Source organism: Spermophilus citellus (genome assembly GCF_964194105.1).
Source record: "Spermophilus citellus genome assembly, chromosome: 1".
Lineage (NCBI taxonomy): Eukaryota > Metazoa > Chordata > Mammalia > Rodentia > Sciuridae > Spermophilus > Spermophilus citellus.
In genome coordinates, this window is record NC_138182.1 from 122,450,924 (window position 1) to 122,478,583 (window position 27,660).

Sequence of the window (27,660 nt, forward strand, 5' to 3'; positions counted from 1 at the left end):
CTCCCCACTAGTTGTCTTAAGGATGCTGAGTAAAATTCTCTGAAAAGCACTGGGTGCAGAGCTCCTGATGCAGAGTCAGAACTCGGCGGGGGGGGGGGGGTGGGGGGGGGGAGACACACAGCGCCTTGTTAAGTATCCCCTGGTTGGCTCAAGTTCACCCATCTGCCCTTCTGTGCTATTTTCTTTGGGATGATGTTGTAGTGAGTTTGTTTCCGTTTTCCTCTTCCTCTCTCCCCACCTCCCAGACCTGGAAGACCCGGTCAGGAGCCTCTAACTCCTCCCTGCCACCCCAGGGCTTGGAGGGGGCTCACAGTGACCAACATTCATTCGGTGGCTGGATCCTTTCCCATGGCTCGCTTGCGTTCACTCGAGCTCGAGAACAGCCCGACTGGTAAACGCAATGCTGGGCCCATTTGACGGATGAGGAAACCCAACCCAGGAGGCAAAGAGCCGGCGCGGGGATGGAACCCGGGAGTCAGGCTCTCCGAGCCGGCCCAGCACTGGGCCGGAGCGAGCGAGTGCGGGAACGCGTCCCGGGGCACTCCAAAAACGGACGGCGGAGGCCAGTCCCCACCGCCCGGGGCGCGAGTGCCGCGCGCCGGGACAAAGGCTGGGCGGGGGCCGGACGTGGCCCGCGGGGGCCGCGCGCCGGGTGGGCGCGGGGACCTTTAAGGGGCGGTCCCGGGGCGGGGCCTCTCTAGGGGCGGGGCCTTCTGGGGGCGGGGCCTGGACTGCGGGCGGCTGGAGAGCGCGCGGAACGAAGGGCGGCGGCGGCTCGTGCTCGGCGCGGGCTCCGGATCGCGCTCGTCCCCGCTCCCGGCTCCCAGCTCCGGTCCCTCAGCCCGCCCCGGCTCCGCGGAGCAGCGGCCATGCCGCCGCGGCGCAGCATCGTGGAGGTGAAAGTGCTGGACGTGCAGAAGCGGCGGGTGCCCAACAAGCATTATGTGAGTGCGGCGCGGCCCCCACGCCCCCTCGAGCCCCTGGCGCCCAGGGCCAGCGAGAGCCCCGGCCCGGGGACGCCCGCCCGCCCGCCTCGTGCCTGGTCCCGCGCCGCCAGCCCGACCCCGCTCCCCTCCCCCTTGCCTGCTGGCCCCGTCCCCTCCTCCTCCCTTCCTGCCGCCTGGTCCCCTGCTCCCCTCTGCCGCTCCCCTTCCCCTTTCCGTCTCCCCCAGCCCTGCAGCTCTGGTGCTGCCCATCCGTGAAAAAGTCCGGCCCCAGCCGGTGTAGGGGACAGAGAGGAAAAGGGAGAAAGACAGAAGCGCCTGCTCGCGGGTCGCCCCTCATTGTCCAGAGGTACCTGACCCGCAGTGCCCAGCCAACAGGTAGCCCCTCTGAACATGGCCAGGTTTGGCCCGTCCTTTTGGAACAACCAGCCTGAGCGAGCTAGATCTCTGGGAATGGATCATTGGAGTAAACCCCCCCCCCCCATAACTTCCGTGTAAAACTGTAGGAAAGTTTTCTCTGGGAATCTCCCTCTGTGAAATGAGAGTCATGTTTGGAGCTGGCGAGGACTAGAGAAAATGGGCCAGTAGTGTCCTTTTGCAGATGGGAAGGGTGAGGCTCAGAAGCTGAGGGTTCTAAATCAGAGCTGTGTTCAGGCCTTCCCTCCTTCTGGAAGGTGAGCTTGGGGCTCCTGGTGACCTGCAGGTGGAAAGAGGCTATGCCTGGGTCCAGGTAGCCCTGAGACCACTTCTGAGCTTCTGGGTGGAGAGATGATAGGTGGAGAGGAGGTCTTGGGGAAGGCCTCCCTCCAGGAGGAAGGGGCTGTGGTGTCTCAGGGGATGAAAAGTGGGCAGCAGAGAAGTTAACCAGGAAGGGGAAAAAAAGCAAGAGGGAGGGAAAGAATCCTAACAAAGAAGTGGAGAACAATGACTAGAAAAGGGCGTTGGCTGTCTAAATTCGGCTCTTGGGCCTCCCTGGAAGCCCTCTTTGCATCTGTTTTTTAAAGAGACTCATCCTTACAAAGCAGAGCTACATGCCTTCCATGAATAGCCTATAAAATTCTGGAGATAGTGGGGAATCCACTGTGCAGTCTACAAGAAAGGGCGTGCTGTGCGGGTCTGTATTGTTATTGGCTGGGCAGCCAGCTATTCAGCCCTCAGCTGGGCGGTGGGAAGCTATTTCCTGGACCTGTGGCATCTTTAAATAGAGTGAAGTTTCCCTCGATCCAAGCTGAGCTAAATTGTCTCCCCCCCACACCAACCTTTTTTTTTTTTTTTAACTGCTTCAAGTGCTGCCAAATCTTGGTTTCTTGTTGGAGCCTGTTGAGTGTGTTAACTGAGTTGCCTTTTTGGTATGAAGATAGTTTTCACCAACATGGCAACAGAAGAAGTCTGGAATTCTCCATGCTGCCTCCCCCTCAGGTCTGTGAGCTAGTCGAAGGGAATAGATACAGCCACTGAGGACTGGGCGTCATCGTCCTCCCTCCTGTCCTCTCCTTTCACATGCATCAAGAGACAGTTCTCATGCCCCCTTGACAGATGAGGAAACCAAGGTTCACAAAGTTGAGGTTCTGTGCCTGAGGTCACAGTCAGGAGCAGAGCAAATATGTCGATCCAGGTCTGTTGGGCTCCCAAATTGCTGTCCTATCAGATCACACAGCCTCCCAGATCCCAAATCCCCACACTTTCCCTGGGCAAAGTCCACTTGAAAACTGGGAAATCGGCCATGTCATTTGTGATAAGCCAGAAGTCCTTCATTCTCTGCTCCAGCAGATGCCTTCTTGCTACACGTTTTTTGAAGGGTTTGCAGGTTTGGGGGCATCTTGCTAAGCTCTCAGCCACTCTTTAGGGGTCCCTTGCAGCGAGTCTGTGTTCCCACGTTTATTGGCTCAGATCTTGGTCTCCCAGCTTGCTGTGTGTGCTCTGCGCCTCGGCTTCTCATCCATAAGATGGGGATGATGGTGCCCTCTTCCAGGGTAGCCACCCTGTGACTGGCAGGAATGGAGTTCCTTAGCTCCCTGCAGCCTGCTTGCCGCATGGTGGCCACGTCACTGTGCTTGGGAGCATGCCGAAGTCACATGGGGGAGGGGAGTCCACCAGGGACTTGTTTCTCTGCATGTGGTTTTAGTCACTGGTGTGATTCAAGGGGCCAGCTCCCTTCTGGCCAGTGTGTGGGGGCTATGTGGCTGAGCTGAAGCTGAGGCATCTGCAGGGACAGAGAGTTTGGTGCCATGAGAGCAAGGGGTTCAGACCTGGAGGGACTGGAGCACCACCACCCTGGTTCCCGAAGCCTGCCCCCATCCCCACCCTGGAAGGAGCGGGTGAGGGAACAGCTGTTAGAAGGCTTGGACTTGGGCTCCCATTTAGTGTCCCTTTAGGAAGCCACCGTGAAGAGAGTGTGAACTGGGGGCTGGGCAGTCCTGGTCTCCACCACTTCCTGCTGTGTGACTTTGCATGGTCAGTTTGCCTCTCTGAGCCCTGGCTTTCATGATCTGCAGATTGTGAATACTGCTGGTTTCCTCTGGGACCAAGTTTCTCGACCTTAGTACTGCTGACCTTTGGTCCAGGTCGTTCTTTGTTGTGGGGCTGTCCCTGGCATCAAGGGTGTTTAGCAGCAGCCCTGACCTTACCTCCGCTCACCAGGCCCCACTTCTTCAAAGTTCCACCCGCCCCATGCGGTCACGCTGGTATGAATTTCCACCACAGGAACCCCTGGGGGACACTCTTTCTACCTCCAAACCTCAGTAAGGAGTGTCTGTCAACAGAATATGCAGAGCAGTTTCAGAGTGTCCAGTCGCCACACCCCCGGTCCCCCTTCCTGTCCCCCCTTTTGCAGCTACCTCAGCCACCATCTGCTCATCAGCAGTCACCTGGGAGGGACAGGTCATGGTGCTGCAGATGTCATTAGAGAGCATGCCTGGAGTGCAGGTCTGGCCACAAGGGCTAGCCACCTGTTCCGCCCCAAGTGGCATCTTCCCCGTGTCAGGATGGCGTCCTCTCCAGCCCCAGCCCGGCCTGCCGCACCTGTGGGCAGAGGCTGCCTCAGTGTGCCCAGGACTATAGGCCAGGTATGGGAAATGCAGGGGCTGACACTCCCGGGGGTCCTTTGAGACCCCAGCAGTGAGGCTGAATTGACAACAGTTTTGTTTGAGGAGGGCTCCCCTGGAGCTGTGGCCTGCTGCTTCTCTGCCCACACCTGCCCTGCCTGCCCCAGAGCCCCAGGGTCTGAGAATGAATGGGAAGGGGGCATCTGAGTGTGGCATCCTCTGGAGACCCCAATTGCGCCCTTCCAGCTCAGGGAGGAGGAGGACTGTGGGAGTGGGTTGTCTGGGTTGCCAGTCTCTGGACTGGCGGGTACCTGGGGGCATTTGGTTTAGCAGAGTCTGGTCTGTGGGGCCGGGAGAGGCTGCCTGCTCTGCACAGGAGACTTCAGGTCCCAGGGAGCAGGACAGGTCATCCTCCTGGAGCCATCTGAGGACAGCTGAAGTGTACCCACTGCTGTGGCCAGGCACCGATGAAGCTGCCTCTGTGCTCGGTGGTCACCATGGCCCTTTAAACTGGGCGTGTTGTATTATATGAATCCAGTGCTTCAAATACATAGAACAGAGACCAAAGTAAACACGGGTCAATAGCCTTCACTCCTCCTCTTGGCCAGAGCACCACGTCTCCCATGTACGCTGCAGATCCGTTTTACTTTTTAAGAAATAAATCATTAAACTGGACATGGTGGTGCACATCTGTAATCCCAGCTACTCAGGAGGCTGAAGCTGGAGGATTGCAAGTTCAAGGCCAGTATCAGCAACTTAGTGAGGCCCTAAGCAACTCAGCAAGGCCCTGTATCTAAATAAGAAATATAAAGGGCTGGGGCTGGGGCTCAGTGGTTAAACGCTCCTGGGTTCAATCCTCAGTACCCCAAAATATACACAGGTAGAGACCAACAGACAGGATTTTTCTTAACAGCTTTATTGAGGTCTCAATTACATGTCACAAGAAGAACTCACTGATCTTTTTCATGCGTTTCTAGAGCTCAGTAGCCATCACCACAATCTGGTTTTAGGACATTCCCATCACCAGCCTCCCCAGGTGCCTCACGCCCCTGCAGGAGCCCCTCCGCCCAGCCTGCATCAGTGTCTTTGCCTCCGACCTGCCGCCACCTCAGATTGTCCTGAAAGTTTCAAACCATGCGTGCGAGAGCAGCTGGCTTTGAGAGCTGTGTTGGCCCTGCTGTCCTCAGCTGCCGCTGGGAAACGAGGCTCCAGAGCTGCCCCCTCCTCGGCCCCCATGGCCTAGCAGCCAGCCTGGGGCTTCCTCGAGCCTGTTCGGGGACCTGCTGGGGCCTGGGCTCTATGTGTGACCGTGTCTGCTTCACCCTGAGCCATGAGATGTCTCAGGTCACACCAGTCTGCTCCGTCCTCACGCCTGCATCAGCCATGTCAGTCCTCTTCTGTGAATTGCCCCATGTCACCCTTCTCCCTTTTGCCAGTGTGGTTTGTTACTTTCTTCTCTAGGTTTGAAGGATCTATTTATATATCAGAATACTAATCTTTCAGGTAGTTTCATTAGGGTTCTTTCTTTCCCCTAAGGAGCTGGGGGCTCAGAGAGGTAGAGGCACATGCCTGAGGTCACACAGCATGGAGTGGCTGCAAGGGAACTGAGCTAGATGGCTTTGTGTTGGTGGAGACAGAGCAGCCCTGCCATCCCACCACCCAGCCAAGTGACCGTGGGTGGCTCACTTTTGCTGCTCGGCCCCAGTTCTCCCTTATGTGAGATGTCAGAGCCATCCTGGGCCCTTCCCTGATCCCCCAGTACCTCCAGCCTAGAGAGACGCAGTGAGCGTCACCACCAGCCTCAGTCACCCTTACCTGAGGAGCTCTGGGTGAGTGGTGGCCTGGGGCGCCAGGTGGGCCTGGCCTGTGAAAGCTCCCTCCTTGGTTAACCAGGCTCTGGGAGGCTGCAATCACCATGCCACACAGTGGCCTCCCAGGCAGATCTGCGTGTTCAGCTTTCCCGTCCCCGTCCCCGTCCCCGCCCTGCGGAGGCCCCTGGCTGGTTGGCTCAGAGGTCTGGAGCCAGCTGTGGCTCTGCTGCCCAGAGTCCCTGTGTGTTTCCAGCACCCCCCCCCCTTCCTTGGCACCCCGTGGTGGAAACCCGGGGGCTGCGGCAGACACAGGGAAGAATTTGGATGTTGCAGGCGGCACACTGCGGAGTTCTATGTGGCCATGGCCCTAACCTGGTGTCCACGTCTGGAGACCAGGTGCAGCCAGTGCCCTCGCAGCTGTTGCTGGTCAAGGGCCCGAGGGTGCCTACACTCAGTCTGCCCCTGCGGGCTGGAGGCCAGCGGGTGACTTGTCCCTGGAAAGACCTGCGTCTGCCTCCAGCATGCCTGGGCGTCTGTAAGTGGGTGGTGGCCCCTGCCTGCAAGTAGGGTGGTTGGCAGGTCTGGCTCATGACACGGGCCCGAGCCTGGTGGCTCTTGCAGTGAGTGGTGGCCATGAACACACTGTTAAGGGTACTGACAGCCACAACCTGAGCCATGTCCCTCCCTGCCTGCTGCCCCAGGCTGGGCACCAAGCTGTAGCTGGACAGACCGTGAGCAAGGCTCAGCCCTGGGCTCTTATATCTTGGGGCCCTTGGGTGTGACGTTTAAATGGCTGCCGCCTGTCACAGAGGCAGGGTGTGCCTCCCAAGAGGCCAGTGGAGGCGGGCGGAGGCGGGCAGAGGGCCCTAATTGGTGCTGGCCTTCCAGGATGCCCGCGGGCCTGACAGCTGTGCTCCACGTCCTGATCCCCCTACGGCCCTCTAGTCCCCTCCCCTGTCCACAGTGTCACCTCTCCTACACGCTGGCTTCCTGCAGGTGTCCCAAGGCCAAAGGTTGTGGAGCTGCCACATCCTCAAATTATTTGGGATGTCAGTTGAGTTCAGACTTTGGATCTGGGCTTCGGGTGAGCAGCTCAGGATCCAGCCCCGCCGTGCCACCTTCCACCCGTGGCCTGTCTGTGCCTTGGTGTCCTTGGTGAGATGGGGATGGCAACAGCTCCAATTCCTTCGGGCTATTGTGGCATTGGGGGCGACTGTCTCAGGAGCCCTGATGCCCGTCACCCACCCTGGGGGTTGGTAACTCCTTAAATCCCATCAGAGAGAGCCAGCTGAGGGAGGTGGCCATCTTCCCATGCCAGAGTGCCACCAAGGTGGCCCAGACGCCTTCCCTCTCTGTCTCTGGAACAGTGCGCAGCTGGTGAGAGCGGCGTGTGGCCGAGTCCCTCCTGGTGGCCGAGGAGGCTGGGCGTCTCGGCCCAGGAAGAGAGCTCACAGAATGGATGCTTTTGCTGTTTTTCGCTCGTCTGTGCTTTTTTCTGTTTTCCAAACGTTCTACAGTGGGCACACCGTCCTGTTTTTAGTAAAAATAAGAAAATAGGAATGCTCATGTCAAACAGAAGCAGTGCCAAGCCGTGCGCCCCCAGCCCACATCCTGCCGCCCGCCCCACTGCAGGCTGCCCGGCTGGCCAGTCCTCCCAGGCCACTGGCTCTGCTCCCCCAGCCCCACCTGAGGGAGGGCTCAGGATGTGGCTTCCCTGTCTGGAGCTGAAGAAGCAGAAAGTGGCGAGTGTCAGTCCCCAGGGCTGGCAGGCGCCCTCCTTACCATGCACCTCGCCAGGCCCCTGCCCCTCAGCTGAGTCCTGCAGCCTGGCCTGGCTGCACCCTGAGGTCACAGGAGCACTGGAAAGACCCTACAAGTTAGAGTGTGTCCCACACCCGTCCCCTGGGCTTTGCACTCAGCCACTGTCACCACAAGGGGTGCCTGCAGGAGCAAGAGGACAAGGCTCCCTTCAGGAGGCTTCCCCTAGAGGATGAGCTCCCTTTAGGGGACTTCTTCCCCTAGAGGACAAGGCTCCCTCAGGGGACTTCTCCCTGCCACGTGTGCCCTGGTTGCAGGTGACAGGTTCCCTCCTCTGGAAGCTGCTGTAGGGAGAACGACTCTGTGCTCCCGTCCTCTGGAGACAGGGCCAGCTGTGAGTCTCTGCAGCCTCTCTGTCCCCAGGGCCCAGTGGGAGCTGAGGGGCCCGGGGAGGCCTGCTCAGAGGCTGCGGCTCTGGCTGGGAAGTGGGCTCAGCCTCGTTCCAGGCGCTGGCCCTGAGTCTCCTCGAGGAAGTGGGTGGCACATTGGGAGATTCAGGAGCTTCTGTGTAGAATGCCTGGGGACACGCGCTGCTGGTCAGCTGTCCCTGGAGTTTCCCAGCCTGGGTTCATGCCCCAAAGCCATGTGGAGCTGGCATCCCTTGCCCCCTGGGTGTGTCATGGGAACCGTCTGATAGGAGAGACCCAAAGGCGTGGAGCCTGCAGCAGGGGCACCGGGCGCAGGGGTGGCCGTCCCCTTGGGACTCTTCCTTGGAACCTGCAGACTCCCTCGTGGCCGCAGTGGGGTTCTTCTGCCCCACCTCCAGGCTGCAGGGCACTCTCCCCTGTCATGCCCACGTGCCTGGGTTCCTGGCCTGCGGCCTCCTTCCAGTGATGGCCGGAGGCGGGTGGAGCTCTGGGTCTGCCACTCCATCTCCAGCCCCTGGAAGGTCCAGGGTGCCAGATTAGCAGATGGAAACCCAGGGCACCCAGCGCAACTTGAATGTCAGATAAACACACAGTATCTGGGACACGTTTATGCTAAATGCCGTTTGGCTGCTTCGTCGTGTCTCTGAAATTCAGATTTTCCTGGGCATCCCGGGCTCCACACTGTGCTCCCAGAACCACCACCAAGAAAACTCCCTGCACCGTACGGTCACAGTCCTTTCTTGAGAATGTGGGGCACAAACACATGGCGCTCTGGGCCAGGCGTTGCGCAGCTCGGGTGCTGAGTAGGTGACAGCCAGGAGACCCCCAGGTGGGACCTGGGTTGAGCCTCACACCTGTGGCCTCGGCTTCTGGGGAGACTTGGGGACAGCGGCACCTTGAAGGCTGATCTCAAGCATGGGAGGGGTGTTATCGAGGGACAAGGGCAGTGCAATGGCAGGCACAGAGGGCAGGAGGGCAGGACAGGAGAGACTGGAGCGGGGCCTGGGCTCCTGACTGGCCGAGAACCCCAGGGGTGGAGACTGGGCCGCCCTGGGGAGCCCTGGCCCGGGGCTCAGGAGCAGAGGCAGGTGCTGGATGGGAGGCCCTGAAAGAGCCGGCACCCAGGCCTCCCCAGCTTGATGGGCGGGCAGGCCCTGCGCAGACCCGAGCGGAGACTCGCAGACCCCGAAGCAAGTCTAGCCTCAGGGCTGCGTGTGGACAGTGGAGCTGATCAGGGAGGGAGGGAGGCCACGAAGGGGGGTTAAAGAGCTCTAGACCTGTCTGCTCTCCATGTTTAATGATAGTGTCCCCCGCTGGAGGACAGTCACCACTGGAAGGCGTCTTCTGTGCCCGAGGGTCTTCTTGCTTTATGTCGCTGCACCTCTGTGAGGCAAGAGCCAGTGTGCAGGTTCTGGATCCACTGACAGAAGCCACTGATGTGCTGGGAGATGAGGCTGGCAGAGGCAGCGGAGAGCTGGGCACCCAGCCGTGGAAAAACCGCGGGCAGCTGGAGCCCCCGGAGTGGGTGTGAGGCTGCCCAGAGGCCACCTTTGGGCCAGCCACTGGGTCCAGTTCCAGGAAGAGAGATTCTGATTGGCCCAGCCAGGTCAGACTCTCCAGTGGGTGGGTGTCGTGATTGACAGCGTCACTGACGTTGCTAGTAAGGGACGTAGAGTTGGGGGTCTGCCACTGGGAGGAGGGGGCCTGGGGAGGCGGAGACAGCGCGCGCTCTGTGGGTGCCGTCAGAAGCCCATCTCACAGACGTGGAAACTGAGGCCGAGAAGGGAGCCGAGTTTTCCGGGGATCACGCTGGCCCTGCGCCCGTCACTGTCTGAAGAGGGGCACAGCCCGCTGGCCACCCCCACTGCACACCCTGGGGTTGCCTGATGCACAGGAGGATGGGAGCTGCCCTGCAGACTCAGCAGAGCCGAGCTGTGACCCTCCCACTGGGCCCTGGAGCGGGACCCACCAGGGGCATCACCGTTTCCGCCTCCCGGGCCAAGGTGTGAATCAGCAGCCCAGGCTTGGGGCCGCCCTTGGCTTCCGGACAGTTCCACAAATGTGGTTTATTGTCAGCACTTTGGCCCAGGGCCTGAGAGGCTGAGGTGACCAGGCTCCATCCTGTCCTCAGACGGTGGCCCTCTGTTCAGCAGGCCTTGGCCCACAGGGCCTGCAGCTGGCTGCGGGCAGGGAGGGCCAGAGGCTGGGCTGCCTGCCCACTGCTGGGGTGTCCTCGGTGTCAACTGGAGACCCGTGGTTGGGGTTGGGAAGGCCGGCCTGCAGAGCGTTCTCAGCATGGCCCTTGAACTTGGAAGGGGGAGGCTTGATCTGAATTCTCACCAACCTCCAGCTGAAACTTGGCTTGCCTTCTGTTATTAACAAAGGCTACAGCCCATGGTGACAGTAGTGACGCATGGGACTTTGCCACCTGAAGAAATCACAGTTGCTCCCTGGATCCTCAGAGGTCATTTGTGCATCACGCTGCTACTAGTTACAGTGTCCTGTGACCCCCCACTGGATTTTTTTTGTGACTTTATTGTTTTAATATCGTCCTAGTTTTGTTTTTGAGACATTTTAATGACTGTGGTTCTGTTAAATTCATTTCATTGGAAATCCTGTGCATTTCACTCATTTGAAATCATTCTGAGGCTATATCAGATTTCCAAAGGGGTCCTTGGCTCCCCAAAAGCTGACAGGCCCCTGCAAAGAGGTTTCAGAGGTTAGGCTTGGACGCCCCACAGCATGCCTCTGGCCTGGCTCTGCCAGCTCCTGGCTGTGCAGCCTTGAGTGAGTGGTTTGCCTCTCTGTGCTTTTCTGTAAGTTGAGGGCAAGAGTAACTGTGAACTGGCCCTGGAGAGGGCTGAGCCCCGACCTGGCTTGGGAAAGAGAAGCGTTCACAGACGGTGGCCTGTTGTCGTCATTCTTATCATCATCTGACTAAGGATGCCTGCTTAGCCAGTGGCCCCAAAGGACCCGACGTAGGCGGTGTGGAGCACGCTGAGAAGGACCCTCCGTGAGCCGTCCAGAGGTGCCCCCCGGACTTGAAGGGGCTCTCCTCACAGGTGGACGTGTCTGGAGTCGCGGATGGTGATGGAGACAGTGTTCCATGTGGATGTCTGTCGTGGAGGCCTGAGCGGGCACTGAGGACCCCTGATGGCGGTGTCTGGAGCGTCCCTGAGAGGCCGCTCGGCAGCCCCTGACTGCAGGTAGAGCAAAGATCTCGGAAAAAGCCGCCCACCCGCTGCTGCCCTCTGCACACACAGCTCGGCCTGCATGGCCATGAGTCCTGGGCAGGGCAGGGCACAGTGACCACGGACATGGCATCCGCAGGGCAGAGTTGTAAGTCATCTGGAGACAGTTAAAGCAGCAGGGCCGCACGTGTGCAGGCGTCTGTCATTTATAGAAGGGCCTGAGCGCCCAGGGTTGGGGTGTCATGGGGACGGGGAGGAGGGGCTCCTGGAGCCAGTCTCAGGGGCACAGAGGAACGACCACAGGCCACCTCAGCTGTGAAAATGTTTCTGTGCCTGCGAAGGTCTGCGAGGGAGCCCCCAGCACCCGAGCGAGAAATGAGGCGTGGAGGACCTCAGTCCCCACAGACGGCTCGCTATGGCCGGGCTGGACAGGTCCCCTGACCTCCTGGGCCTTCTCTGTTCCCTGTGGTACAGAACAGCGATGCAGGATTGGAGGGTGCTAAGATGGGGTGCATCGAGCTCCTCCTAGACCCTCAAATGCTGGAGAGCACATTAAATTCTACGTCTGTTTATCACTGTCCAAGCCTTCTCCGGGGAGGAGAGGACAGTGTGAAATGACATCATAGTCCACTAGGGCCCTCCCTGGGTGGAGGGATGATTCTCTGCCTGGTTGGGAGCTCAGCAAGGTGCAACCCAGGGGCAGCCCAGGGTGCCCACAGAATCTGACCTCAGGAGCCACATACATTTCATGCAGAAAAAGGGGCTCCTTGTCTTTACAGAGTTGGCAACCCCACACGGGAAGCCACTTCCTTTTACCCAGTATTGGAGCCTGGTCAGTCGTAAGGAAGTGCTTGTTAAATACGAATCCACATTTTCTTTAATGGGAGGCACTAAGAGGACTCAGGCTACATGCTGTTGGTGGTAATCAGTTTTCCATTGCTACAACAAAATACCTGAGGTTTGGTAATTTACAAAGAAAAGAAGTTTGTTTAGCTCAGTTTTGGAGGCTAAAAAACTCCAAATAGCCTGGCGCCAGCTTTGGTGAGGTCCACCCGGCTGTATCATGTCCTGGTGGCTGGCACTATAATGTTGGGAGCAGCTTAGAGAGGGAGAGATCACCTGAGGAAGGAAGCCAGGAAGTGGGGAGGGGTCAGCTTGCCCTTCTACAACCACTCACTCTTGTAGACCTGGCCAGGTCCCTCCTGAGGGCAAGGAGGACTCAGTCCCCCTGCAGCAGTCCCTTGTACAGCAGGAGTTGGGATGAGTGGGATTCGCCTCCCTCACAGCTGGAAGTCCAAGGCAAGGTCATGGCCAGGGTCAGCACCGCCCCCTGTCCTGAGCAGCCAGGTTGGAAAGCGCAGCTGGGGCGCTGGTGTGGCTGGTGCCGTGTGGCCCAGGCACTCGGGTCCCTGCTGCCCACCCGCCCTGGCTCAGGCCCTCAGCCCCTGCTGCCCCCCCGGCCCTGGCACTCGGCCCCTGCTGCCCGCCATGGCCCGGGCACTCACTCGGGTCCCTGCTGCCCGCCCGCCCTGGCCGGCTGCTCCCACCACCGAGGCCCCCTGTTGCTGGGTGGTGGTGGCTGTTTCTGAGGTTTCTCAGTTGACACGTGATGAGTGTCCATTCGTATGGGGTGCGCCTCGGGATGTTTCAGTACAGCGTGACCAGGTCGTGACCTGCACGCCATCACCTCAGCGCTCATCATGGCTTTGTGTTGGGGATGTTCAGAACCCTTGAGTTGCGGTTTGACTCTGCAGCTGGTTGTCCACTGAGGTTGCCCTACTGTGTGGCCGGGACTAGGAGCTCGTCCTCCTGCCCAGCTGACCGTCCCCCAGCCCTCCACGCCCCCACTGGTCACCTGTGTCCCACTCAGTGTCTCTGAGATGGCTGCTCAGCGTCCACACACAGGGGAGAGAGGCGGGGCCGCCTTCTCTGCCCAACTCAGTTCACACCCAGGGCATCCCTGGTGCCGCCTTGCTGTGTGACAGGGTGCATCCTTACGGCTGGCCCACGGACGTTGTGAATGCTCTCGTGTCCTTCGTCCACTCATCCCTCTGTGGTCCTCCCAGCCCCACCTCGGCCTGCTGACTTCAGTTCCTCTGTTTACCTGCCTGAAGTGCTGGTGCTCGGTCACACAGGGTGCTGCTCCTAGGTGGTGGCTCTGGGTCACATGGTGGTGCTGTTCCTAGGTGGTGGCTCTGGGTCACACAGCAGTGCTGTTCCTAGGTGCAAGTGCTGGGTCACACGGTGGTACTATTCCTAGGTGCTGGTGCAGGGTCACACGGCGGTGCTGTTCCTAGGTTTCTGGGGCTCCTCCCGGGCTCTCCATGGTGACTGCACTAATCTGCGTCCCGCTGACGGCACATGGCAGCTCCCCTTTCTCTGGGCCTTGCCAGCATGTGCTGTTTTTTGTCTTTTTCTTGATTCCCATTCTAACTGGAGTGAGATGCTGTTCCATTGTGGTTTTGAGGTCTGCTCTGCTGTCTGGGAGGAAACTAGTGCAGTTGCTGATGGTCCACGTGACCCTTTCTCGGCTGGTGCCCTCAGTTAAAAAGGGGCCTTCTGGACTCAGGCAAGCCTGAGTTCCAGTTCTGGCACCCTCCCTAACCCACTATGTGACTTTGGGCAAGTGGACTGACCTCTCTGAACATCTGCTGGTAACATGGGGTGGAAAACAGGCTGCGCTCCATAGGGTTTCCTAGAAGCAGAGTGCTGGGGATGCAGCCAGTGGTCACGAGGTGCTGGTCCCCAGCTGGGGAACGGCTGGTCCTTCCAGATACTGAGCAGTTGTCTCCTTGTGCAGAAAGCCTCCGCACACAAGGAACAGGACCCTTCACCACCACCCCCGCCCCGCAGAGGGCTGAGGGGCTGCAGCCTGTGACAGAATCCTGCTCTCTGTCCAGTGCCTACCACGTACCAGACTCGTGCTGGGCCTTTGGGTGTGAACCAAGACCCCTCCTGGGCTTTTCCTCCCACGTCACCCAGCCCAAGTCCAGTTCCTGGCCCTGTCACTTGCTGCTGTGTGGCCTCAGGCAAGCCAGGCGCCCTCTCTGAGTCTCCAGTAATACACCCTAAAGGAAGCACTTAGTGTCCTGCATAGTAAGACTGACACACGGGCTCGTTTTGGTCCTTCCTGGTTGCTTGGAGCGGGCTCCTGGGCCATCTTGACCCATGCACCCTGGGTACGGGCTCCTGGGCCATCGAGACCCGTGCGTCCTGGGTACGGTCGGGGCTGTGGTTGCTGTGGCTACACAGGGGAGGCTGCCACCTGAGGTCTGGCCTGGCTCCTGCCCGCCTTGCCGGGCTCCTCCGAGGTTGGCACCCTCAGGAACTCAGCGAGGCCCGAGTGCCTGCCCTGGAGGCTTTCCTAGAAAGCCGGCCCGGGCGCTGCTGCCAGCACCTCTGCTTGCCGTTGGAAGCTCCCCGTGCCGCCCGGGCCAGATGTGTGGAGAGGTGTGAGCTGGCTGCGGCGCCCGGCTGCGGTGCTCGCCAATGTGGCCACCCGGCGGCATCTGAGTGTGGGCGCTTAGCCACCAGCCGCCGTGGGCACAGACCTGTGCTCGAGGCCGTGTCACAGAGTCCCAGGGTGACACTCCTGACTCCTTTTAACTCGCCCCGCGTCACGAGGTGTGAGTCGCTCGCGGGGACAGTGGCTTGGTCAGGCAGAGCCCAGGTCTCATCTCCACAAAGCCGATTTCTGGTGGCTCTGGAGCTTTCCGCGGGCAGTGTGCCGGGGCAGCTGTCAGGCCTGCGTCCTCGGTCCCCTGCCAGCCTTGCTGCTGTTCTCCCCGTTGCTCAGATGGGGAGAGCAAGGTCGGAGCCTGAGGGACTGTCCCCGCCGCGTCTGGCCACAGAGCCCCTCTGTGTCCGGGCTCCAGAGCGGGGCCTGTCAGGTTTCTGTCAATGGCCTTAGCAGCAAGGGCTGGTTTGGTTCTTTACCTTCCAAGCAGAGTCGCCCCGCTCCTGGTGTTGTGTTCCCTGACGCCAGGTTCCATGGGGACCGCTGTGGACAGTGCCAGCCTCAGGGGAACGCCCGCCCTCCTGCCGCCCTGGGGTGGGACGGGCATCCTGGAGGAGCAGAGTGGCTTCTGCGTCTTCTCCGCTGCTCCGTCGCTGGCTCAGAGCAGCCCTGGAGGGACAGGGACTCCTCCAGGTCAGGCCAGGCCTGCCTTCCCCTGTGACCAGGCCAGCTCTGATGCTGGGCCCCTTGGCAGCTGAGCTCTACATTCAGCCATTTCAGGAGTAGTGTCGCTGTCTAGGCAGAGAGCCCTTGAGCCAGGTCCCGTGACGGTGGACCGTGTGGGACTATTTGCCTGTCTATTTGTATGGGCTTTTTGCCTATCTGTCTGCCTATCTGTCTGCTTGCCTGCCTGTCTGCCCCCCCAGTCATCTCCCCTATCACGGTCAGGAGGCACCGAGGGGCAGGGGGTGAAAGAGGCAGACCTGACCCTGTCTTGGGAGGGCACCAGCAGAGAGGTGGCAGCAGAGTGGCCATGGACCCTGGGCTGCACCAGACCCACATGCAGGGGCCTTGAAGGAAGGGGAGGGGACCCCTGACCAGCACAGAGAAGTGGATCTAAGCGCAGGAGGGAGAGAAGGTGCCCACCAGAGGCAGGGCACGTGCTGGGTCCAGGTAAGGGCAGCTGGCCCTGATGGGCCCTCAGGCCCCACGTGCTGCTCACTGTCCTCCTTGGCCATGGGCATCGCCCAGCCCGTGGTAAGGAGCCAGTACGCAGTGTGTCTCCTGATGCATGTGCCATGTGGGCAAATGACGGGAGAGCGTGGCATGGGGAGCTTGCCCCTCTCCTGGCTGCTGCCCCCTGGCCTGCCCACTGCACCTGTGCACAGTGGACCAGCATCCCCAGCCCCGCCTGCCCCACCTTGCCATGTGCCACGTGGACCAAGAACGGCCGGACACAGCCCTGGCTCCCAGGGGCCTGCCTGATCCGAGCACCACACACTCGAGTCTGGGCCCCGATCCAAGCATTCACTTAATTGAAAAAAAAAAAAACTGGAAAAAGAGAGAACTGGGCAGCCGGCCATCCCAGCAGGTCACTTGCCGTGCGGCAGGAGAGCTGCAGCCTGGCTGGGGGTGGGGGTGTCCCAGGTCTGTGGACCGGGGTCTGGCCTCGGGCGCCCACCCCCAGCTGCTCTGCTGGGCAGGTGCCACAGGTCCTCGCGTCACGTCCTCCTCCCCCACCTGAGGCCTCCGCCTTCCTGCAGCTGGAGAGGCACCGGGTATGCGGGAAAGCCCCCAGCACAGGCCAGCACGCTGTGGGCAAGGCCACTGCACAGGGACATCATAGCAACTCCCACCCCCAGCCATCTCCCCAATCCCGGGTTCCTTCCCAACGGCCCAAGCTGGGCAGCGGTCTCTCCAGGAGGAAATTCAATGTGCTTCCATTTAAAAGAGGAATCCGCGATTCTCAGCACTTCCGGTGGCCGGGCTGCTGTGGGCTGTTGGAAATCAGACAAATCGCAGGGTGTTGCAGCTCCAGCAGAGGTGGCAATCTGACCTACACTGGCAGATGCTGGGCGGACCGTGGGGACCAGGCCTGGGAGGAGCTGCGCCCACTTCCCATTAGCCGGGGCGTCTGCCCTCCTCCCTCCAGGGCTGTGGCCGCTGTTCCCCCTTCTCGCTTGCTTCTCCCCCACCTGGGCCTGCACGTCCACTTCGGCCCGTGGCCAGGTCAGTGCACTGCTGCATTTTAGCAAGCTCTGCCCAGAACCTGCCAGCCCAGAAACAGCCAGGTGGGAGCTTCGAGGGTGGGGGTCCCAACCGTCTATAAAAGATGGTGTCTGATGCCGGGGTCTGTCAGGCCCCAGACACCCCTGGATGTGTTCTCCAAGACTCTCCGCAGGAAATGGGTTCATCTGCATCTTTTTGCTTTTAGTTAACTTTTCTGATTGACAAATGTAAGGTGTGTGCCCAGGGAGAACAGCGTGCTGTTCAGTCCTGGGTGACGCCTGCGCCCATGGTGTAGGGTCACATTGGGGTAATGAGCCTGGCCGTGGCCTTTAGCACTGGCCACTGCTTTGTGGTGAGAACCTTCAGAACCTCCTGGCTATCTTGAAATCTGCAGCCTCCCTCTGCTGTGCCCTACAACACCAGAGCAACTCCTCCCCGAGGGACATAGCACCCCTCGCCAGCCTCCTGCCTCGCCCCAGCCTCTGGGGGCCCCAGCCTCCTGCCTGCCCGGCCTTTTCACCGAACATGGTGGCCGTGGGTGCTGATGTTGAAGCTGCCAAGCAGGATGCCCTCAGGGGCCCGGGCCAGTGACCACCACGGACCTGTTCGGCCCACACAGAAGCCAGCCTCCATCAGAGACTGGGCTCCTCCTCCCTCCATCTGGAAAGGGCCATATCTTGTCTCCAGAATGAACAGCAGTACCCGGAGGGAGGGCCACAAGCCGGCCCCTCCCAAGGGGTTTGACCTTCAGCTTCTGGTTTGACCTCCTTCCTAGTGGCTAAGAGGCTCGGAGGTCTCTGGCCTCAAATCCCTAACTATAAAAGAAAGAGCAGACGTTCACATGTTCCCGTCTCACCTGAGGCAGGCAGGGCAGGCCTGTGGGCAGTGGAGCCCAGGCCCTGTCTCGGTCTCTGTTAAATGGTACCCTGGTGTCTGATGATGGCCTGCCGGCTGCACGGTCCACCTCTGCCATATGCAGAGGAGCTAAAAGCGGCTCTAAAAGTGCTGTGGAAACCAGGGTGGACACCCAGACGCCTGCCCACTTAGCCTGTGCAGGATTCTGGAGCTTCTTGGAGGCCAGCTGGCCTCAGTCAACTCCAGAGCTGTCCAGATTCAGTGTTCTCTAGGTGGGTCATCACATAGGAGGCCAGAGGGGCACGGGGAACTTGCAAGAAAATCCTGACACTTGCAAAAGTAGAAAGTGTCCGCAGCCGAGAGCCTAGCCCTAAGCAAGTCACTACGAGGGGTTGACCAGATCAGGAATGTGGTGGGCGCACGGCCACTTAGCACTGGCCCCCCACAGCAGACACTGAGCCATGCCCGTGGTCCCCTCGACCCTGCGGGAGGCACCCCACCCACCTGTGCCCTCTCTTCAGGGTTCTCTGCTGCCACCCAGATCATTCCCACCAGCTCTGTAGAGCCAGGGGGCTTCTGCCCGAGCAGAGGTGTCCATGGCACCGTGGCCACAGGCTCCAGGAAGAGGGCGGCAGCCAGCAAGGCCGCGCATGCCTCCTCTGCTCTTGGCCCTGAGGCCACCGTCACAGGTCTTAGGGCTCCTCGGTTCCCTCCACCTGACACAGCACTGTTCTTGAGCCTGACTCACTTTCGACTCAGCTGCTCTTGAAGGGAAGCTCCAGCCGTCCACCATAAATGGCAAAGCAGTGCCCTGGCTAGGCCTGAGGCAAGTGGCGTTCCAAGGCAGGAGACAGCCGAGCGCTGATCTCCTCCTGAGGAGCACGGCCGCCCAGGGATCCTCTCCCCCTTACGGAAGGAGCCAAGCGAGTGTAGGAGGCACTGTCCCCACCAAAATCAGACACTGCCAGTGCACCCCGAGTGGGATACCTGTCACGTGACTCCTCAGCAGCCTTCTAGTTGGCACCGTGGGGAGTTTCAGCCAGACCTAGACACTCTGGGAACCCACTGGACAGGTTTGCCCTCAGGGATTTTATCAGCAGGGCAGAAGCCCCTTCTCATGCTCCGAGTCCACATGGTGGAAACCTGAGGTCACTGTGCTCCGGGGCCAGGCGCTGCTGTTTCGCATCGTCTTGGCAGGGGTGGCCTGTCTGGGGGCACTGGGCCTTTGCAAGAGCTGCAGCCACAGCGGGGATCTGGGTTAGTGGGTGGCAGGAGCGAGGCTGTCCGACCCCCTGGGGCTTTGGGGATCTTGCTGAGGCCTCTTGCTGCCTTTGGCTTTGCCCAGACCTGGCCCCTCCTGCCTTTCAGGGGCCACTCAGCTTGATTCTGGTTTCAGGCTTTACTCCTGGCAGAACTGACCCCCCTGACTGGTGCTTGGAAATGGAGCCCAAATTCCTGGTGTTTAGTGGGGCCTCGGTGCGCCGGCCTGGGGTTGGACCTGCCACGGGAGGTGAGGGTGAAGGACGGGACGAGTCACAGAACATTTCCCTTCAAGTCCCAGTGTGAGCAGAGATTCTGACCAACATTTCTTCCATTTCCGGAGCTTTACAAAAGTTCTCGTTCAGTCCTGACGGTGGCCTGTGGGTGGGAAGGACCAGCGTCCAACACGGGGGCGTGAAGAGGCCGAGGTCTCACCCCAGCTCCATGAGCTCAGGGGCCTGTCTTCCTGTACCCCACCATGTCCCCAGCCTGTGAATGTCCTCCTACCCCACCCTGGAGAGCCCTCTGCCCTCAGCTGAACCAGGCCTGGGGCCTGAGCCAGGGCCCAGTGAAGACACGGCTGGGGCTCCTAAGACATCGTCCCCAGACTGGTTCTTCTGGTCCTAGGAGGTGATGTTCTTTTCTCTGGTTAGAAATAGACTGTTCCTGACTTAGGACAGGTTGACTTGCCATTCGACTTTAAATCACACTAAAAATTCCAAATTTGGACCTTTTCCCAGGCTCGCTGTGCTGTCCAACACCCTTGTGATGCTAGGCGGTGCAGAGAGCCACGGCCCAGTCAGCCCCACGTCATGAGGGGAATGACAAAGTCACGCAGTGTGTGTCACGAGAGATCATTATCGACTCCGTCTAAGGCGCAGTTAGATTCAATCAAGCCTATTTTATTAATGTCCATCACACTCCAGATACACATCTTAATTGTAAGTCCCAACTGAGTCTACACCCAAGGGGCCCAGACACTCACCTGTGACATGTCTTAAGTCCAGGTCTCTGGAATACCATCCGGGCCAGGGGAGTCTGGTACGGGGCGGGGGGTGGGGACAAAAGTGGCAGAGGTCTCGGTCTCTCTGTCTGGTTCCCTGTTGCCCCCCAGAAGTCTGGGTTTTCAAGTCCGAGTTCACTTGTGCTTGCAGCTGATAACTGGGTGGGGTCCGGGGTGGATGCCCTGGGGTGGACTTGCACACTACTCCCTTAGGTCTGAGCTCTGCAGTCACATCCTTGTGTTGCTTGCAGCCTTCTACCCATGGCACACTGATTGGTCCCGTCACATTCTGGGTGCTCCTATCAGTGCGACGTCCGGCAAGGGGGTGGGTTCGCTGGGCATGGCCCCATTGTAGGTGGAGGAGCAGCTGTACCCGCCACAACTCTAGAAGTACGTATGGCATCGAGGTCAGAGTCCTCGAGGTCCTGCGTAGCCTGCCGCCCTGCCATGAACCGCGGGCCTGCACACACACCCAGACATGGCACGGTTGGCGACCTGTGTGGGAAGACACGTATCTGCTCGGGTTCATTTATAGCCCCAAGTGAGCACTTGTGACACTCTCATGAGCGCCCACTGGCTCTAAACAAGTGCCCTCCTCCTGGTTCCTTCAGGGCCGTTGTCACCAGTGCACTCTAATGACACAGACTCGCGGGTGTCACGGCAGCCGTGGGAACATACATACGGCTTACACCACAGCCTGGCCCTCCCCCCATCCCTGCCACTCTCAGATCATCTTTGTCCTCCTAGATTCGCACACGAGGAGACACTTGCGACACTTTTCTTCCTGAGTCTGGCTCATTTGCTCAACATGGGGCTCTCCGGCTCCCCCACTTCCCTGCAGATGACTGGTCTTGTCTCCCGCATGCGCCTTCCCGATTTTCTGTCCAGGCCTGGGGTTGACCCCAGGGCCCCCACATGCTGGGCAAGTGCTCTTCTCTCCACCAAGCTCCTCCGAAGCCCTGGTTAGAATTTCATCTGAGGCAGGGTCTTGCTAAGTTCCCCTGACTGGCCTTGAACCTGCAGTCCTTCCACCTCAGCCACCGAGTAGCTGAGATTGCAGGTGTGACTCTGCCAGCTCCTCCTCCTCCTCCTTCTTTCCCTTGGTACCAGGGATTGAACCCAGGGTGCTCAACTACTGAGCTGCATCCCCTGCCCTTTTAATTTTTCATTTTGAGACAGGGTCTCACTGAGTTGCTAAGGCTGCTGTGAACTCATAATCCTCCTGCCTCAGCCTCCGGAGCTCCTGGGATCACAGCCAGGACACCCAGCTCAGCTCATTCTTCTTCATGTCTGATAATGCTCTTCACGCACATATTTCCTTTATCCATGATGTGCTGATGGTGCCTTGGCTCATGCCGTAACCTGGCCATTGAGTGCACTGTGAGAGACGTGGCTGTGCAGATGTCTCTGGGGTGCCCTGGCTCTAATTCCCTGAAGTACACCCCCAGGCCGGTCTGTCGGGATCAGGTTTGTTTGACAGTTTGACTCCCATGCTCCTTCCCTAGCGCTGTACTGGTTCACACCCCCCAACAGTGTGGAAGGCTTCCCTTCCCCGCGTCCTCACTGTGTCGTGTGGTGGTTTTCTGTTTTGTTCTGTTTGTGGTGACTGCCAGCTGTTCTGACTGGAGTGAGTCAGAGCCTCGGTGCAGTTTTGATTTGTGTTTCCCAGATGGTGAAAGAGGTTGGGCATTTTTCATGTATTTGTTGGCCGTCCCTACTTCCTCTTTGGGGAATCACCTGTTCAGTTCATTTGCCCGCTGATCGAATCGTCTGTGTTTTGGTTTTCAGTTTCCTGAGTTCTCCACGTCTTCTGGACATTGAGCCTCTTCTGAGAGAGCTGAGCAGGGACGGCCCCCTGCAGGCCGTCCCTCCACTCTGCTGATGGCCTCCTAGGCTGGCAGACGCTCCTCAGCTGGCCGGCCCCACTTGTCCATCTCAGTCCTTGCTGTTGTGTCCCGAGCTGTTGAGTCCTCGTCAGGAAGTCCTTGTCTGGCCGGTGTCCTGAAGTGCTTCCCTGTGTTCTCCAGCAGTTTCAGAGTTTCAGGTCTTAATCTCTAGGTCTTTGACTCTTCTGGAGAGATGGGACCTGGCTTGGTTCTGCCTAAGGAGCTGCAGCACTCTTGGCCGGGAGGCTCTTGCTCTAGCCTGTTTCTGGCACCTTGGCCCCGAGTCGATGGCTGTGGCCGAGTGGGCCTGTCTCCTGTCTGTCCTGTAGGTCACGTGCCCGTTGTTCTATGGTGGCTTTTGCAGTCAGGCCCTGCGATGGCCTTAGCATTGCCCTTTTTGCTCGGGATTGATTGCTTTAGCTACTCAGGGCCTTTGATCTTCCCCGTGAATTTCAGGATTACTTTTCTAGTTCTGTGAGTGGTGTCCTTGGTCCTTCAGTGGGGTTCGCACTGAATCCATAGGTTGCTTTCGGTAGCATGCCATTTTTCAGCACCCCACCAGCCCACCACGGGGTGGGTGGGGCTGCCGCCCTCCAGGTGGCTCTAGTTCCATCTTCAGCTTTGTGATTCTCATAGTCGAGGTCTTCTACCTCCTTGGTCAGGGTTAGTCCTCTGTGTTTTTTAAGTTCCTGATTTCTTTCTTAGGAAGTTCATTGTTGGTGTACAGAAAAGCCACTGGTTTCCCTGTGTTGATTTTGTGGTCTGCTATACTAATTTGCTAAATTTATCAGATCTACGATGCCATTATTTTTTGCACTTTTGGGCTTTTTGTTGGTGGTTTGCGATTTACGATGGCCCCTGCACAGTGCTCAGGTGCCATCTGGGTTCCTGATGGGCCCCATGTGTGTGTGAGAAGCCTGGTTCAGGCACGAGTCCTGGAGCCCGGCCGTGAGCTCAGAGTTCATGGATGCACGGTGCATATTAAATAGAGCTCCTTGCACAGAAACACACATGCAAGAAAGCCGTGTAGGATCACATGATGCAAATAGCAGGACTCGGAGGACCCCGACCCTGCATCTCTCCAGGGGTAACAATGGAGCGTCTGTCAATCAGTATTCTTGGTGACACTGTAGAAAGTGGGTGCTGGGAATCATAGAGGTAGGGGTGTGAGTGTGTGCATGTGCCTAGATGTTCATGTACGTTGAGTTTAATTACATGCTGCTGTTCCTTGGTCTCTGTTGGGATTGGGTCCATGATCCTCGAAGCTATCAAAGTCCTCAATGCTCAGATGAAAGAATGTAGTATTTACACACAATCTTCGTGCTTTGACCCACCTCCGCAGGGCTTGTGGTCCCTTAGGTCAGTGTCGGTGCTGTGTCAGTTCTTACCATCCTGTGTCGTCAAGAGAGTAAGGACAGAATTTTCCATCTGCAGAGGTGGACCCTGCGGACACACAGGGCCATCCGTGATGCGTTTGAGGTGGAGAGTCCATTGTGTCCCTGGTGAACTTTCCTCATAGGTCAGAATTGTCTTAGTTGCACAAAAGCGCTCAATGCACCAAAAGGGGAATGAGGCAGAAAGCCCAGGCCTTTGTCATGCGCCATAGAAGCCACAAGCAGTGTGGGTGACACACGATCCCCAACCTTGATTCTGTCAAGGGGAAGGGGAAGAAGTAGGTCTTGTCAACCCAGTTCACAGAAACACTGGGACGGGAGGGGGACAGTGACATGGCCGCGTCCTCACTGATGGGCAGGGCAACATGGCTCTGCCCGCGGGGACTCTAAGGTGGCCAGGGGCCACCCCCCACACTTGACACCACTTCATCCTTGGCACCAGTCTGACCCTGCGGTTGGTGCCCTCCTTCTGAGGGGGCAGCTGGGCTCGGAGAGGGCCAGGAGCCTCCAGCCCACCTCGGCAGGGCTGCCGTGGAGACCGGGTCTGCCCTGGGCCTCGAGCTCCCCAGATTCCCAGGACCAAGGACCCTGGCTCCCTTCGTTTTGTGGGTGGGTCATTGTCACAGGGCAGATTCTGGAATCCCAGGAGTCCGAGGTGGAGGGGCTGGCGTCTGGACACCCCTGGCAGGAGGACGAGGGCAGGAGAGTCGGAGAGCCACCAAACTCCGTCTTAAGACGCCTGGTGTTGACACTGTCTGTCCCTCCCTGCAGGTCTACATCATCCGCGTCACGTGGTCCAGCGGCTCCACAGAGGCCATTTACCGGCGCTACAGCAAGTTCTTCGACCTGCAGGTGAGGACTCGGGTCCTGCTGAGCTGCGGGTGGGCAGGGGTTCCTTGGCCACTGTGCACTGTGGCTGGAGGGTCTGGACTCTCTACTTCCTAGACTTAGACATGCATCACTTCCCCCGTGGGCACTGTGCCTCATGCTCTGTGCTCTGAGGGGCAGCACTGTGGGCTGTTGCAGGAGGACCGGGGCCTCCCCATGTGGCTCTGCAGCGCCATCTTGAACTGGGTTTTGAATGCCAGTTCATTTGCTGGTGAGCTCAGCTTGTTGGGTGCAGCTGGGCTCTGACTCCAGCCGCATCTCTGGCCCACCTCAGCCTCTCCCTCCACACTCAGCTCCTGAAATGCCCCGTGTTCCCTGACCTGCCCTCGCCGGGCCTTTGTACCTGCAGAGTCTCACCTGGAACATTCCCAGCCCCTCCTGAGCCACTGCTTGACTTGGGCAGCTCCTCACGGCACTCATCCTCTGGAAAGCCTGTCTGACTCTCCCCAGCCAGCAAGAGCCACCTGCGCCCCACGGGCCTGCGGGCTTCTCTGTGTTGACTGCCTGTCTGGGGGCCCAGTGTCCCCAGTGATGTTCCCCTCTAGGTGACAGCAGTCATGGGCAGAGGCACAGTCATGGGCAGAGGTACATCTGCCCCAGCCTGTCTCTGTGATGTTCTACTCAATGCCCAGCTCACAGTGCCCAGCAGGCAGTGTTTGGTGGACGGATGGACAGATGAGTCAGTGGACCAACACCACGTGCACCTGTGGTCTCAGCGTCCCCCATCCCAGGAGGGCAGAGCAGTCCTGACCTCTGGGCCAGCAGTGCCATCTCAGCCAGGAAGGCAGGCAACTCAGAGCAGGTGTGAGAAGCGCTGGCCCTCAGGTCGGGCTGGGACAGAGCTCTTTAGGAAGCCTCTGCCGCAGGGGTGAGGGCCAGGGGAGCTTGCCCGGCTTTCTGTCCGCTGCAGAGAGGTGAGGTCTTCCCTCCAGTGTGTCACTCAGCACACTTCTGTTCCGAGTGGCAGAACCAACTCAGATTTGCCAGAGTGAGCAGGAGGGCTTTAGGCTGGTGTAGCTGAATGACCTAGCAGCACGGGCCTCTTGGGCTTCAGGCACGGCTGCATCAGGAGCTCCCACAGTGTCCGCCTGCCTCTCCTTCTTTCCACATCCCCTGCCATGTAGGCCTCGTGCTCAGACCCCTGGGGCTGCGAAGTGGCTCCCGCAGCTGCAGCACACACTGGGTACGAGGGAGAAGTAGAGGTTACATCTCAGAGGCCCAGCAAGCGCACCATGTGTCCCAGGCTCATCTCCACCCAGTCAGCATGAGAGAGTGGTTGGACAGCCAGCTTCCCTGAGTCCCTGGAGTCCCAGGGTGTGGACTGAGACCTGGACAGAGGTGGTTCCAGACACAGCCATGATCAGAGGTTAGTTAGCTGGGAACCAGAGGACAGGCCCCGGCCCTGCCCCATCTTGTCCCTTCTCCTCGTGGGCCTCTGGCAGCTTGGGTGATGTTAATGGCAGACATCCTTGCTCCTGAGAATGTCACACAGACAGCTATCAGACCCCATGTCCCACCCAGGAGGGGAGGAAAGATGTGCTGCTGACAGGTTTCTCCAGCACCACTGGGCAATCCTGCCGCCTTCAGAAGACCCTGGACGTGCGGCATCCCACAAAGCAGTTGAGATGCCAGTTGCTTAGTGATTTAAGATGTAGTGAACTCAGTTTTGTTCAGCAGTGAGCAGCCAGACCAGACATTATGATTCTCTTATGCTCTGCTGCAAGCGTCAGGTAAACAGAACAACAAAGAGGACCCGGGTGGAGATGCTGGGGTGCCACCAGATGCTGGGTGGCAGCACCAAACCCCAAGGCCAGAGGCCCGGGCCCAGGGTCAGCCCTGCACAGACACGCCTTGCCCGGTGACGTGCCGGGGAGGGCTGAGCCAGGATCTGACCGCAGCTCTTCCTGTCCCTGGCCCCCGGCTCCCCTCCAGCCCTGACTCAACTTTATTCCGACCAGAACTTGAAAGTTAGGTTTCTTCCCAGCTCAGCATAATTGGTGGCAGTTGGGGGTTTGCTGTCACATAAATGGCTGCCCAGCCCTCTGGCCCAACGCAGCACTGTCTTCCAGAGGCCGCGCCCAGCCGAGCCGGCTTTAAGGAGTCCCAGATGGGCAGCCGCGGCGGAGAGTCACGGGATTTCTGGGGTCCTCGTCACCCTGGGAACAGCCTTCCCCACCCAGAGGGAAGCAGACGAGGTCAGCCAGGGCCGCAGCTGTTCCTCATGATGGGCGGGAGGCAGCCCAGAGGGGCCGCGACGCCCCGTAGATGATTTCATGATTCCGCCGCCCTCCTCCCCTCTGGCCCCGCGCCTTGGTGTTTCCAGAAGTAACTTGGCTCAGAGAGAGTGGGGAGGGCCGAGGCCTCGCCGAGGGGCAGCCTGGCCAGCGTGTTGTAATGGAAAAGCAGAGGGTTCGTCAGGAGGCCCGGGCCCAGCCGCCCACTAGCTGTGTGGCCTTGGGCACCCCCTTAACCCCTCTGTGCCTGATGGCAGCAGAAGCAGCTGGCGTTTCCAGAGCACTGGATGAGGGACCCATTCTGCTCGATATCTAGACGTAGCTACTCATTTAATCCTCGTGACAAGCTTGTCACATTACACAGACAAGGATCTAAACAGCCTGGCACCATCACCAGCCCCTCTGTCTGCAACCAGAAAGGTGCCCTCAGTTGCCCAAGGTCACGCAGCTGGTGAGCGTCGGAAGTACTCAGACTTAGGGCTGGATGGGTGACCCCAGAGTCCACCCTCTTGGCCACATTGGTCCCCACTGCTGCATCCCAAGGTTCTGATGAGTTAAAATTGACAGTTGTGTCCAGGAGAGGCCGAGACCAGACACAGCAGATAGCCAGGAGTCACCAAGGGATAGGAGGGGGACAGGGAGACCCTGCTTACGGGACCTTGGGGGTAATGAATGTTCTAGATGCAGATGCCAGGCCTCATGTGTGGACATGTGGATATACTAAAGACCACTGCTCACTTCTAGAGGGTGACTTTAGGGTACGCAGCGTCCCCATTCTCTGTGCAGAGACAATGTACACACAGGCTCTCCCGCTCTCCCACCAGCGGTGTCCACTGTTGGGACTGGCGGTGGGCACGGTGGCTGCTGGGAGTTAGCTGCAGGCGGAGCGGGTGGTGGTGCAGGTTGTTAAGATCCTGGGCTTTGGAATGAGGAGGACTAGGCTTTGATCCAGACCCTCCCTTCCTAGCTGCCGTGAGGTCCTGAGTTAGTCAGAACCATCCCGGGGCAGATGATGGGAGCCCAGTCGAGGTGGGTTATTCAGACAGCACCTTCATTACCCAGTGGACTGAGGAATCCTGGGGCCCTTGGCTTCAGGTGTGGCCCAACCCAAGGGTCCTTGGCTTCAGGTGAGGACCAGCGTGTCTAGGAGGGCTTGTCTTCCTCCACTGTTGATTTTCTCGTGCCCAGGCCAGGAGGGACGGCATGGTGCAGCCACAGCTCTGGGCTCTAGCTAACAGACCAGCACAGTGATATCAGGGAACAGAGAAGTCCCTCCCC

The 27,660-nt window shown here is 59.1% G+C and overlaps 1 protein-coding gene across 1 annotated transcript in view; it reads left to right on the top strand.

Moving 5' to 3' along the window:
* The first annotated feature begins 717 nt into the window (after window positions 1–717).
* The window catches only part of SH3PXD2B (SH3 and PX domains 2B), a 75,064-nt gene continuing 48,121 nt past the window's right edge, over window positions 718–27,660 (top strand). The window contains exons 1-2 of the mRNA XM_081303887.1: window positions 718–944; window positions 24,032–24,112. Coding sequence (XP_081160013.1) covers window positions 870–944; window positions 24,032–24,112 — 156 coding nt within the window. The 5' untranslated portion in view covers window positions 718–869. The remainder of the gene's footprint in view (window positions 945–24,031; window positions 24,113–27,660) is intronic.